This window comes from Syngnathoides biaculeatus, chromosome 13 (genome assembly GCF_019802595.1).
Source record: "Syngnathoides biaculeatus isolate LvHL_M chromosome 13, ASM1980259v1, whole genome shotgun sequence".
NCBI classification, from domain to species: Eukaryota; Metazoa; Chordata; class Actinopteri; order Syngnathiformes; family Syngnathidae; genus Syngnathoides; species Syngnathoides biaculeatus.
This window is the reverse complement of record NC_084652.1, coordinates 10,656,875-10,670,318: the sequence shown is the minus strand read 5'-3', so window position 1 is coordinate 10,670,318 and position 13,444 is coordinate 10,656,875. Positions and strand designations below refer to the sequence as shown.

At 44.6% G+C, this 13,444-nt stretch overlaps 2 protein-coding genes and 2 long non-coding RNA genes across 9 annotated transcripts in view; 1 reads left to right on the top strand and 3 right to left on the bottom strand.

The window, feature by feature from the left end:
• Positions 1-7,554, top strand: part of vwa5b2 (von Willebrand factor A domain containing 5B2) — a 52,638-nt gene extending 45,084 nt beyond the window's left edge. For 5 of the 6 annotated variants that reach the window (XM_061840481.1, XM_061840480.1, XM_061840478.1 and 2 more), the window contains 11 exons: positions 20-205; positions 1,160-1,373; positions 1,476-1,789; positions 2,120-2,351; positions 3,944-4,279; positions 4,362-4,499; positions 4,672-4,800; positions 4,863-4,913; positions 5,134-5,233; positions 5,405-5,528; positions 6,526-7,554. In XM_061840481.1, coding sequence (XP_061696465.1) covers positions 20-205; positions 1,160-1,373; positions 1,476-1,789; positions 2,120-2,351; positions 3,944-4,279; positions 4,362-4,499; positions 4,672-4,800; positions 4,863-4,913; positions 5,134-5,233; positions 5,405-5,528; positions 6,526-7,263 — 2,562 coding nt within the window. In that variant the 3' untranslated portion in view covers positions 7,264-7,554. The remainder of the gene's footprint in view (positions 1-19; positions 206-1,159; positions 1,374-1,475; positions 1,790-2,119; positions 2,352-3,943; positions 4,280-4,361; positions 4,500-4,671; positions 4,801-4,862; positions 4,914-5,133; positions 5,234-5,404; positions 5,529-6,525) is intronic. The other variant, XM_061840484.1, reaches the window with a different exon arrangement.
• On the bottom strand, positions 4,101-4,750 carry LOC133511510 (uncharacterized). Its single transcript, XR_009797925.1, has 3 exons — positions 4,613-4,750; positions 4,347-4,524; positions 4,101-4,240 (listed from the first exon to the last, which is right to left on the bottom strand). It is a non-coding gene; the product is annotated as an uncharacterized LOC133511510 (long non-coding RNA).
• On the bottom strand, positions 4,947-6,515 carry LOC133511509 (uncharacterized). Its single transcript, XR_009797924.1, has 3 exons — positions 5,896-6,515; positions 5,396-5,475; positions 4,947-5,193 (listed from the first exon to the last, which is right to left on the bottom strand). It is a non-coding gene; the product is annotated as an uncharacterized LOC133511509 (long non-coding RNA).
• Positions 7,555-7,690: 136 nt separating the features above from the next.
• alg3 (ALG3 alpha-1,3- mannosyltransferase) lies at positions 7,691-12,692 on the bottom strand. Its single transcript, XM_061840487.1, has 9 exons — positions 12,416-12,692; positions 11,727-11,826; positions 11,502-11,649; positions 10,465-10,625; positions 10,240-10,360; positions 9,967-10,172; positions 8,968-9,043; positions 8,594-8,739; positions 7,691-8,520 (listed from the first exon to the last, which is right to left on the bottom strand). Exons 1-9 carry the CDS (start codon positions 12,657-12,659, stop codon positions 8,349-8,351), a joined length of 1,374 nt encoding a protein of 457 aa, XP_061696471.1. The 5' UTR covers positions 12,660-12,692; the 3' UTR covers positions 7,691-8,348.
• Between the last annotated feature and the right edge of the window lie 752 nt (positions 12,693-13,444).

Genomic DNA, 13,444 nt, shown 5'->3' with positions numbered 1-13,444 from the left:
ATTTCATTTGACTGATCAGCTCATCAAGTCTCTCAAAAAGGCCCTTGAGCCCGTGCTGACCGACGTACGGATTGACTGGTACCTGCCTGAAAACATGGAGGCCCTTCTTTCTCCCAGTGAAATCCCTGCGCTCTACCCGGGGAATCGCCTCATTGGATATTGCACCCTGTATGACTTGACAACTTTTAAAGCCAAAAAGACTGAGGTAAACTGTCGCCCTAAATGCTTTTTATTTATTAAGTGAATACCGAGGTCCTATATTTGGCGCATGTGGGTCCATTGGAACTTGTACAAATATTTTCAGACAGGAAATACAGTAATTGAAATAAAAGGACTGGATGATAGTTTATAGTTAGTAGTTAGTTTGTAATTGACCATGGCTGCCACAAGATGGCAGCAAAGCAACACGACTATCTGAATGAAATTCCTCAACACTTCAACATAGTTAATTAGCACATAGATACCACAAGATAATGGCAAAGTCACGACTTTTCTCCATAAGCAATCTCCTCAACTCACTTCAGCATAGTTTCTTGTCGCATGATTGCAGCAAAACACTACTCTTGTCTAAATGAAGACCCGCGACCCAGTTTACATGGTGCCAAAATTCCGCAACGTGCCACCATTGCACGTAATGTTCCTCAGCTCACTTCAACATAGTTTTTGTGCCAACATACCACAAGACGGCACCAAAGCAATACTTTTGTTGAAATGAATAGTCTTCACGTGATTTTCGGCAACTAGCTTTGCTGCGCTTCTGAGTTTTACTCAGCGGGTAACAGCGATATTGCAATGATGCAGATGAAAAATTGGACATAGAATGAAAAATGGATGCGCATTCCAGACAAAATTATGTTTCCAGGTATAATCTCCATCATTTTAAAGCAATTTACTTGGGTTATTGTTAGATGTTTGAAATGATATTGTATTGGAGTCATATTTTGTGTGTATTTATGGCCAAGAATATGAATATAGGCATTAAAAAGGTTTTTCAATTATTTCTGACAGGGCTTGTTTAATGTAATACAATAATCTGTTCTAGTCATAGAATTAAACTATCACCATCTTTCTCTCAGCAACTTGTCAATGAGTATATAGTGTATATGTATATGAATATTTGTACCAACTTTCTCAGAGAGTACACACATTTACGTTCCAGTGTCAAGAGCGTGGCTACAAAGTTTTAGAAAACGCCTCCGTGGGCTCTGTTTTTTGCCCGTCCAATGACGACATCTCACCTGCCACTTCTGAGCTCATGCCTGCGGTGACCTGTCCGGAAGGTCACGACCTGGAAGAGGCGTTGCGGGAAATCTCTAGAGAAATCTCCTCTGAGTTCTCCTGCGCCAAAGACGCAGATCCTGACCCCAACACAGGCCAGTTATGATCAATAATAATAATTGCTTCAAGGCTTGCAAAGGGGCGGGAAGTTAAGATGGGGAGTTTTGTAAATTTCTTTTCCTCTTTGCGGACTCTAGGAGTGGATGTAGACTGGTCCAGCGACGTGAGGACCAGGATCCAAGAGAGCTCCTACATCCAGGAGCAGTACGTCCTCACCCACTGCTCCCTCAGTAGCGAACAGAGTCTACTCACACACAAAAAAGCTTCATCGAGTTCTGACGCTAGGGGCCGGGCCTGTCTGTCTGACCCGATGCCTTCCGCTCCGTTGCTGGACACGGGATCTTTACCACAAGGCCTTGAGAAGATAGCTGGTCCAGAACAGCGGTCATCTTTGTCTCGCTGGGCTGACTCGAACCTCTCAGCTGAGACACCAGACCACGGCAGGAAAAACGTAAATACTTTCGCCATTATTCACGATACGTACATGTAGGGTTAGGACTTTCGGACCTTGAAGGGTTTGATGGAGTTTCTTAGTATGGTCCTAATGCCAGAGGTGACAAAAGTACTCACAGTCTGTACTTAAGTAGAAGTGCAGATACTGTGTAAAGAAAAAAAAAAGAAATCGTACATGACAGTCTGGATTTGTGTTTTTAAAATGTTTGGGATCCCTGCAATCATTAAGTTTCCCCCTAGTTTAGGACATGCATCACAGACACGTCTCCGTTTTTTTTTTTTTAATATTAAATTCCAACATGTGACTTCCTCTTTCCGCGTGAACCAGTATGGACAATTGGGTTGGAGCAACGAAGCGCGCTGGAGACAGAAATCGTTGGCCCGTTCAACCATGGCGGCGAGAAGCTTCTCGTCGCCGCAGGGTGAGCTGGAGATGCATCGCCTCAGGAGAGCCCTGGAGAGGGTCTCCTTCGACCAGACCCTGGGAGGGAGGCTGGATGAAAGTGACGGAGAGACGAAGCCACCGGAGACGCTGTCCCACAAAAGCCTCAGTGACTCCAGTGAGTCCCAAAAATCCTTTCTTTTCCCTCTTTCTGCCCATTTCAAGAACAGTGTCTTAGAGATTTTGCCAAATATTTTTTTTTTTTTTGCAAATAAAAATTGGACTTAGCTTCAGAGGCCTCACCGTTAAATGAGCACTAGATTTCAACTGCAAAATTCACATCTGACCGAGATCAATTCATTTCTGTTGTGTTTTGTGCTAAATCCATCCATCCATTTTCCATACTGCATATTGCTACTGGTCATAAAAAAAAGAAAAAAAACATACGCACTCACAGTCACACCTACAAACAATTTTTAGTATTCGATTAAACTATCATGCATCTTTTTGCGATGTGGGAGGAAAGGAAAGTACCTGCAGGAAACTCACGCATGCACGGGGAAAACATGCAAACGCCACAGAGGCGAGGCCGGATTTGAACCGAGGTCCTCAGAATTGTGAGGAAAATGTCCTAACCCTCCATCCATCCATCCATTTTCTTAGCCGCGTATCCTCACGCCGGTCGCGGGGAGTGCTGGAGCCTATCCCAGCTGTCAACGGGCAGGAGGTGGGGGACACCCTCAACTGGTTGCCAGCCAATTACAGGCCACATAGAGACAAACAGTCGCACTGACAATCACACCTAGGGGCAATTTAGAGTGTCCAATCAATGTTGTATATTTTTGGGGATGGGGGAGGAAACGGGAGTGCCCGGAGAAAACCCATGCAGGCACGCAGAGAACATGCAAACTCCACACAGGCGGGTTCGGGATTTAACCCAGGTCCTCAGAACTGTGAGGCTTGACCAGCTAATCCACCTTGCCGCCATTTCCTATTAATATATTTAAATCGATATGTGAGGAGGTATTTTATTAAATTACTTTTTTCTAAGCATGGGTCCTACGAAACACAACGTGTGTGGTACTCCACTTGGTGAATGAATGAATGAATTTAGCAATTCTGCGACATGGACCACGTCACTCTTCACGGGGGATTAGGACTGACCCCAGCCATGAACAATGAAAATCCCCCCAAAAAATCAAGAAAACCCGGTTGTAATTCCGTATAAATGCCACAAGACGGTGGTAAAGCAATTAAAAAGTAAGGCTCTTAAAGCATCAAGCTTCTTTTCCTTTCGGCTTGTCCCATTAGGGGTCGCCACAGCGTGTCATCTCAACGAACGCATATTTGTTTGGCACAGTTTTACGCCGGATGGCCTTCCTGACGCAACCTCTCTGCGTTTTAGCCGGGGAGAGAAGCTTACAGCGCCTGGTATTCCCGGGCGGTCTCCCATCAAAGTGCTAACCAGGGCCAAACCCGCTCAGCTTCCGAGATTTGACGTTCTCAGGGTAGCGTGGCTGTAAGCTACACAAAAAAAGTTCATGTTACATAAACAATTATAGTTAAATTATTCGATACAAACAAACCACCTTCCCATGAGGCTCATCAAGTACAAGTACTAGCTAAGCACAAATAAGGGCACAAGCACTTTTACACTAATGGTCATTCAATTTGTATTTTTTTTGTATTAACACACAATAAAAGTCAAGAAACAAATTAATTTTATCCGTCAAAGCACCCCTATATTCATTTCTCCTTCGGAACCCACAGGTGGACTTCTTTTTCCTGCCTCTCCTCTGGACTGGGACAACTTCACCGACCCAGAGTGCCTATTCGCCGCCGTTCCTCTGCAGGATCCTCCCCCGGGTCAATGCCGCTCCCTTGTTCACGGCATTCTGGGCGGCAGACTTGTGTCCTGGGAGGTCACCGTGAACCTGGCCCACCTCTTGGTCCCGGAGGACCAGACGGCGACGGCGGGGGAAGATTGTCAAAGTAAACGAGGAAGAGAGAGGGAATCTTGGGGGGAGATCATTCACCAGCTGGCCGCTCGCTCCGTCATAAGAGACTCTGAGAAAATGGCCGAGAGGGAGAACCAAACAGGACATGGTTGAGTTTCTACGTCACCATATCTCCATACTGCGTACAGTCATGTCCCAATTGCTTCTCTACTCACAACACGTGTCTTTAGGTTCAGCTAAGCGGTACCGCGTGAAGGCCATCCAGACCAGTAAACATTGCAACATCGTCTGCATGTACACAGCCTTCACCATCATTGACAGCAACCCTAACAAAGGTTTCCAGGATGGTGTAGAGGTCCAAAATACAGGTGTGCCAACTGCGTATAAGTATACCTGCAAAATGAAATGCGCTCCAATTGGAAGGTTTATCAAAGTGGTTGTAGAGATACTTTAGTTAGGTTAAACCCTTGCAAATGCATACCTCCTTAAATGAGTGCTTGCTTTATGAATATGCTTAGGCATTGATTTCTGCGTGTTTAGGGTTACTTTTGGGAAGCAGTCGCAGTTCCCACTCGGGTAGTCGCAAGCAGAAAACCTATTCTGCAGGTCTGGGCAGAAGGCCCACCAGTCGAGACTGTGAAGAGGGCGAGGACACGTGGACCTCTACAGGTAGACGGAGTTCATTCCTTTTCTTTTGTCCATCAAGACATCAAGCATCTTTTGTCTCTTAGAAAAAGACGACACTCCTACCTCACCATGTAGCCTTACTTCCTGGGACTCGAGTAAGTCTGTCCATTTGCCTAAAACATGTTTGTTTACATGCCCCCCCCCCACCCCCACCTGTAAATAAGTCACTTCAAACCAAATTTAGCAACTACTGTAGTCAGAACAGCCTTTAGTTGGATCTCCCTTGAATCTGTGCTAAAAGTATGTGCTATGCCAGTTTGGGTAAACCACAACTATTCCACCACATTTTTTTTTTTTTTCAAACTGCTGTCGCAGACGTCCTCAGTGCTGCTCCCTCGGTAACAACGGGCCCAACATCCACTCGTTCTCAGCGATCTATAGAAAGCAAGTCAATGGAGAGCTTCTTTGGCACCAGGTAAATTCACAAATCTACGGTAATAATGCAATATAAATGTTAAAATTTGAAAGGGAACACAAGCCCCAAATATCCAGCGTGTATATTGTGTAGTTACATTATGGAGGTTGACTATCATTTTAACTGCCCGAAACACTCAATAAATTGCTAAAGTCATCGTACCTCTTCCAGGTTTCCCCTTAACAGACTCAGGTCCTCGATTTCATCAGGACGGCAGGTTCCCCTCAAGTCCCACTGCCTGTCTGCAGAGACAGACAAACAACCGGAGAATGAGGAGGCCAATTACCTGCCCCTGGTGAGTCCCTATGAAGACCCAGATAACAAACAAAATATTAGATGTATTTTTTAGGAATAAAATCTATGTTTGATGAATTCTCCTTTTAAATGTCAGTCATTGTGGTGTTACTTGAAAGCTAAGTACTTTTTGAAAGTGCCACTGTCATGAAATGGAAGATTTTTAGTATGTTATTCATGAAAAAAACGGCAGCCGGTATGGACCCATCTGTTTTTTTTCACCACAAAACATGATTTTGGCGTATGTGGCTTTTTGTAACTCCCACCATGAAAATCCTCTGGAGGGATTTGTTTTTGACAGGAAGCAGGAAGTGATGTTGGAGGCAATAGCGCGCTCAAGCAGACTCGTTTGTTTCTATTAGTTTTACCTGCGCGAAGATAGCTTGTTGTTCCTTCGTTTCAGCCAAAATGCCGGCTCGTTGCATTGCTGGATATTGCTCGAACACTCGGGAGGATGTCGGCCGGGGTGGCTCGTCGCGGCTGGGCTCATCTCCGCCGCGGAAGTGGATCGGACTGGGAGGTGGTTTGGCTGCTGTGTCATCGTCGCTCGCAGTGTTGTTTTTATCACCGTCGCGCAGAGGTGGTTTGGCCGTGATCCGCATATCATCTAAATACGGCTCAAAACAATAGAGTAATATTGCCCCGGAAACTTCACTCGGTTGCGAGATGTTCTCTTCTTGTAAAAGAGCTTCCGTGTCTGAAGGGGCGTGTTCGTCTCCCACAGTAGGGGTTACAGCGTGTTTTCAATGGCGAATGTCCGGGGTGACGTCACGGGCAGGAGATGCAGCCAACAAGACGACCACTTGGATGTCGAATGAGACTTCCGCAAGTTTGCGCATAGATGACGTGCTCTCCACTCATATTTTTTTGTATAGACATTGAAGTGAATAATGTTATATGTATTTTTCATTTCAATATCTATATTAGAATGTTTATAGGGATGACACTTGACCTTTAAAGTTGTAATGAATATCTTTTTTTGCGGTTTGTCATCTTAGGTCCGCCTTCAACTGGCCTCAGGAGCGTTTCTACTCACCGAGATGTACGCCGACTGTGTCCAGATCTCCTTAGACCGCCTGAAGAGGGCTTCCCCCTACAGCCTGCATCGTCGCAGCCTCAGCCCGCCTTTCCGCTGCGCGTCTCCCAGCGCTCCGTCTTTATCCTCCTCCGCCAAACCTCCCAGTCATCACCAGGTCACCTTTTCACCCTCCTGCTCCCTCGCCAGAACGACCGCACCTCCCTTTCACCACACGCCAGATGACACCCCCTTGATGCTGGAACCAAGGCTTCGCCGAAGACACCTGTCGGACAGAGACACCGTCACCTTATCCCCGGATCTCCCCAGCTTTGAAGAAGGCTCCCCGGAGCTACCGGGCAGCACCTTTCAGGGTCAGGTGGACAGCGGTCGCGGATCAGAGACAGATGTGTGTGAGGGGTCTTCGCTGGAGCCCTCCTACCTCCAGGTGAGTAGCCAGTTGGCTCAGGACGACCTGGAGGGGTCGAGCTGGGCGACCGCAGTGGCACTGGCCTGGCTGGAGCACCGCTGTGCTGGATACTTCATGGAGTGGGAGCTGGTGGCGGCAAAAGCAGACTTTTGGCTCCGCGGGCTGGAGCTGCCCGAAGGGGTGGACCTGGCCGGGTTGAGAGGGGCCGCAAGACAGCTGTTCCTGCTGCTGCGCCACTGGGATGAGAACATCAAATTCAACATGCTGTGTTATAATCCCAATAATATGTGAGACAATTGTGACGGAAGCCTTCTTTCGCATTAGAATGTGACTGACAATAACAGAGTGCCAAGTTCATCTTAAGTTGCACACGCATCTTATCAAGCATTTTTACACACACAAAAAAGTGGCCTTCTAAGATTATTGCTGCATGCAAATCACAAAATTGCCTAGAAGAAATGTCTTTTTTGCAGCAAACGCCTAACTTAACCGAATCACCAATAGTGTCAAATATTGAAGAGGAAGCAAGGAAGTAAAACCACTTTTGGTTTGGAAAATAAACTTCAATGAGATCTTTACGGCTTCTTGTGGTGTCAACACAAAAAGGGAAGAAAGTGCACTTGTAACAATGATTATTATTTAATATAAAATGTCCTTTTGTTATTGTTGTTGAAGCTCATTTTGTGCTGTGTTGTTACACATCACAAATTATGTCTCCAGCCATACCGCCAACTGATTCATGTACAATCACATTTTTTTGAAAACAGAAAAGGACATTGCACTGATACTGAAATGAGAATGACACACTCAAACCGACACATTTTTTTTACTCATTTTGAAGCATTTTTGGTTCATTGTGTCATTGTAATTGCACGATTGAGATATTATTGCAACATTTAAGTGAACGTATCCGTGATAGCTGACTCATGCCATGTGGCAAATATGAGTTTACACAGTATTACATGTTCTTTTATGTCATACTGCAGAGTTCTTCTCCTGGCCATTCATTTTTTTTTTTTTTGTGATTATTAATTACGAATGAGTTTACATGATATCGTAATGGCGCTAAACCTTTGTGACAAATTGAAAACAACACTTTTGTTTTTTATCATAAGTCTATGAATGAAACCTGAGAATCCATATTTGCCATCTCTTCATACTTCCAAAGAACATCTACACGATGTGGCAGCGTGTAGTTGTCCCAGCACACGCCCCTGCGTTAGCTTTCAGCACAAAGCTAAGGGGTAAACAAAGGTTCCTTCAAAAAACAAACCAAAACAAAACAGCAGTCTACCCCCATGGCCATTCTTGCGCGGGAGTCATGAGCCTCAGAGCGAGGACGCGTTGACGCATAACACCTCCAATTGTTTTGCGCCTCATCGGCATTTCTCCTTAACAGGTCCTTTTGCCTGCGTGGCAGCTGGGGCTGAGGGTGCCAGCCACAGACAAAGCAAAATGATGAGGTGACACACGTGGAGGGCTACGGAACTGCTGCACGTCGAGGGGTACGTGTTCCAGGAGAGCTCCACAAGACCCAGGATGAGGACTCTAAAAGCCAAACGGTACCGTGTTACTGGATGTATTTTGGTTGTGACGACGGATGATTTGTGTTGTGGTTCACCTGAGCAGATGGGCCATCTTTTTAACTCCTCCGCTCCACAGCAGATAGGGCAACGTGTGGAAGTACCACACGTAGAACTGGTAATGCAACGACCGACTGAAGCACATGCCTATGAAGTTGGACGTGAACAGGATCAGCACCATCTGTGAGCGGCTGTTAAGGTTCGACCCAACCATGTAGCAAAAATAAGGCTGCTGGAACGTTTGTGCTCAAGGGCCACACTTGAAATTAACCATTTAAAAAAAATATATATATACATATACTTTACATGGAAAACTTCAAGAAGGTACATATTTTCCTTGAGTGCTTTTAAATATATAAACGATATATCTGTTTAGGAACAGTATGTATCAGTCTGGTGTGTGAAGGATATGGTTGATGTTTTTTTTCTGAGCTGGGAATTTCCTTTTGCCAGGCTCGTTTAAGAGTTCCAGTGGGCTTTCTCCAGACCTTAAAAGAAACACAGCCCAATTATAATTAATAATTAATTACAGTACCATAATTTCCAGAAGCCGCAACATTTTCCCACACGCTTTCAACCCTGCGGCTAATGTGGTGATGCGGTTAATTTGTGCATTTTTTCTAAACAGCCGCAAGCGGGCATTCAAGCGTAAAAGGTAAGCGTGAAACCAGTGGAATATATGTGCCGAGGAAGTGACTTTTACCAGTATGTTTTTTTTGTAACTGGGAGTTAGTGCTGCGCTAGCGTATTGCAGCTATATTACTGCTGTGTCTCAGTGACTTTTACCGGTATGTTTTTTTGTGTTTTTTACCAGCTTTGTTAGCGCTGTGCTAGTGTGTTGCTGCGGTTACTGCCGCCTCTCTGATTTTTACCCGTATGTTTTTTTTTTTACCGGCTCTGATAGCACCGCGCTAGCGTGTTTTTGCTGTGTTACTGCCGCATCTCAGTGATTTAGATATGTCTTTTTAAAAATTTTTTTTACCTGCTCTGTTAGTGCTGTGCTACCGTGTTGTTACTGTCTAACTGCTGCTTTTTTTTTTTTTTTTTTTTTTGTTAACCACCCCTGTTCGTGCTACCGTGTTGTTGCTATGTTAAGATAAGATATTAAAACTTTGTAAACTCTCTGTGTGTACCGTCTTTGTAAATATCTCATGTTTCAAAATGGGTTTCAATGTGGGCACGTGTGGCTTCTACACAGGTGTGGTTTATGTATGTACCAAATGGTATTTCCTTTACAAACGTACTGGGTGTGGTTTATAATCCGGTGAGCTCTGTAGGCCGGAAATTACGGTAAACATTTATGCAAACAACACTCAACAACAACAAGATATGACTAAATTAAAAACCCTAACCTATTTTTTCCCCCCTTGTTGTTTAATAGAAAAATACACTTTGCTCGAGTACCCCTCACCTTTTCCAGCGGCGGAGGCCAAAAAGCACCAGGCTAAGCAGATGAGCTGCCAGCAGGAGCAAGTGGAAGTAGCGGTTCAGAAAGAGCCACTCGGGCAGGAAGCGCCAGTTAACGGTCCACTTAAACATAAACTGACGCCCCAGGTCGAAAGCCCGACTCATGTAGCCGACGGGATTCACCGCAAGGAAAGGCAGACCCAACAAGAGCTGGAATTGGCACTGGTTAGAAACGGCGGCTGGCAATAGTAAGTTTCAGCTCGTGTGTATTATTTACCTGTACGATTGCGCACAGACCAAGTTTGGGGATTGTCCCGGTCAAACCAAACTCAGATAGCAGTAGGAAAAGTAGTCCTGGTGCAAATAGGAGCACGTTCATTTTCACAGATACTGCTAAACTGTCAGAAAGAGAAGACGACTGGACTGTAAATTAAAACTACAACGCTAGTTAACAGATTGGGGGAAAAAAAAAAAAAAAAGAATTAAGGGACCCCAGACTTGCCTGTAAATGCCACAGCCCAGAGACCAGTGTCCGTCCATAAAAAGGTTTACAGCCGCAAAAAGCAGCATCATGGCCACTGGATCATTGAACAAACGCAGCACGAAGATGGAGTGAATCCGGTAAGAGGCACAGCACATGAAGAAGAACACGTATGGAGGAACCTGAGAAAACAACAGAAAGTTATGAAACATTTTGGGAGGAAAAAAAATGGAAAATCTCAACTTTGTCTCTTATGACATAACTTCTCTGGATGGCTGTGTGACTTTTTGGAACTACTGAAATGCTTCTCCAGAAAATCTCAGCAAGTAATGCTAAATGCTGACAAGAATTTAGAGATAAGAACATTTAGTTCTGAGAAAATGACCTTGCTTTTGTGAACTTCATGCCAGATTGCATAAACTCTCTATTGACAGGCCCCTAAAGACTGCAGCTTGGACAAAATGCTGCCGCTCCAGTGCTGAAAAGAACTTTGACACGAGAACATTTGATGCTAAATAACTTGCCCATGCTGTCGTTACCTCTTGGGTTGATTATCATCATCCTCTATGGGCAGACGGTTCCAACAAGTCTCCGGAACAGCGATCTGGTCCGAGATGCTATACCTCGAGTGCTGACAAGAACTATTATACCAAGAGACTATCCCAAGAAGTCTCCAGCTGGTCCGACATGCTGATGCTCAAGTGCGGACAAGAACTTGGAGAAGAGAATGTCATGCTGAACAAGTCCTCGCTTTTGTGACCTCCAGGCTGAATTACTTATCCTAGGCAGGCTGCCTGAAGAACTTCAAGATAGTGCGAAATGATGCTGCACAAATTTCAACATGAAATGCAAGAACATAAGAGTTGATACTGAAAAACTAGTCCATGCTTGTGTAATTTCTAGCCTGGATTATTCTATGTTAAGAGATTGTTTTAACGGGTCTCCAAGACAGTCCAAAATGCAGCCAGAGTTTTGAAGAGAAGAAGAAGAAGAGATCAAATGATCCAAAATGATGATGATGCTGTGTACTAAGGATAGAGCCTTTCACACAAACTCACCTTCTTAGTGCGGCAGTATATTCTGAAGACCAGAAGCAATGTGATGAGGTAGAACACAGCGAAAATGTATTGACCCAGACGTATGTTCGTCCCACCGCTTGTGATGTAGTACAGAGCAGTGAAGATGTACACAAAACCGGCCGGATACCTGCAACAAAAATAAAGTACATTCAAGATTCTGCATTATTTGACACACGGATCACTCATCAGCCCAGCGGGACTTACACCAAGGGGCCAGTGTCTCCTTTAAGATGGGTGTAGTCATAGGTCCCGTTGATGACCCCCTCCACTTCATCCATGTAAGCCTTCCAGTCAATCTCGGTGTCTGCAGGGAAATGGTAAACAAATCATTCAGCACATAAACATCAATGGATATCCGCCAGGACAGGATCTCCACAAAGTCTCTCGTCTTTATAATAAAAAAATACAAACAAAAACAATGAATGAGATTTTATTCAGCTTGGTTGTCAGTAGTTTAAGTTTAATGTTAAATTACTGGTTGCGTGGGAGAACAATTAAATGTTCTCCCACTAGATAGCAAAATTTACAATTACCCTGTTTGCTTCTATTCATATTAAAAAAAAAATGTTTAGGTGACTAAATTAAGATTTTATTACTGTGTAGAATTACTTTTAGGACATTTCATGGAAATTTAAGTAAAATATGCGCCTTGTCTCGATAAAAGTTCTGAAACACTGGACTAAATAAACTTGATACTTTGTGTGCGGTGATAAAGTCATTTAAAAATGCCGATATTTTAACTCGACAAGCCAGAACGCCACGCGTCGGCCGTGAATTCCATTTGACAACTGCTTGTCTACGTGTTGGTGCTACGGCTAGCCTTGTAGCATCCACACACGTCCGAAAAGACGGCACGGCGCCATATCATGCTAACTAGCCCCCCAGCTACTTACACGCCACTTTCTGAATGACCCACACATTGATCCCGATTTCTAAGAGCCACAGGACGGACACCACTAAAAAAGTGTACTCGGTCTTGAAGAGGACTAAATGCTTTTCCTGCCACAGGGCGTGAAGCGTCGTCCGCAGAGGAGACGCCGGGCCGGGAGTTTTTTTCCTCGCTGCTCCTCCAGCCATTGCTAAACTAGAGCGAGGTTGGCGACTAGATACGGAGCTGACGGCTACACGAATGCGCATGCGCGATCAAATCTTGCCGTGACGTGGTGTCACGTGACGATGGCTTCTCTCATGGCACGTGTAAACGATCCGCAGCGCGGGATCAAATTTCAGTCATTCACGACCGTGAACTATTTTTTTAATGATATATTTACCTTAATTAAGTTTAGAATACTGTCTATATATCTCACATTATCAATATAAATTATACTGTATTGGAGATAATTTTACAGGAGATTGTAAATGCACAGATAGTGAGTGATTGGTTGATCGATTTATACTTTGTTCATACGGTGATTTCAGAAGCAAAGTTTAGAACTCCAGGTTTTATTTTGTGGTATTTACTGCTAGATATGTTAAACAGTTCAAGACAGAGCACCTTTTGTTTGAAGCCACCCATTTACCAAGTGGGCGAAAGTATTGGAGCAGAGATTACATTTAATATTTGGTGTCATACACTTAAAGCGGTGGTGTGGAACTCATTTTTGTCGTGGGCCGCATTGGAGTTACAGTTTCCCTCAGAGGGCCCTTGCGAATGTGAAACCATGAAAATCTTTCACCTCATCATATCCATCCACCCATCCATTTTCTTTGCCATTTATCCTCACAAGGGTCACAGGGAGTGCTGGAGCCTATCCCAGCTGTCAACGGGCAGCAGGCAGGGTACACCCTGGACTGGTTGCCAGCCAATCGTAGGGAACATTAAGACAAACAGCCACATTGCCAATCACACCTAGGGGCAATTTAGAGTGTCCAATTAATGTTGCATGTTTTTGGGATGTGTGAGGAAACCAGAGTGCCCGGAG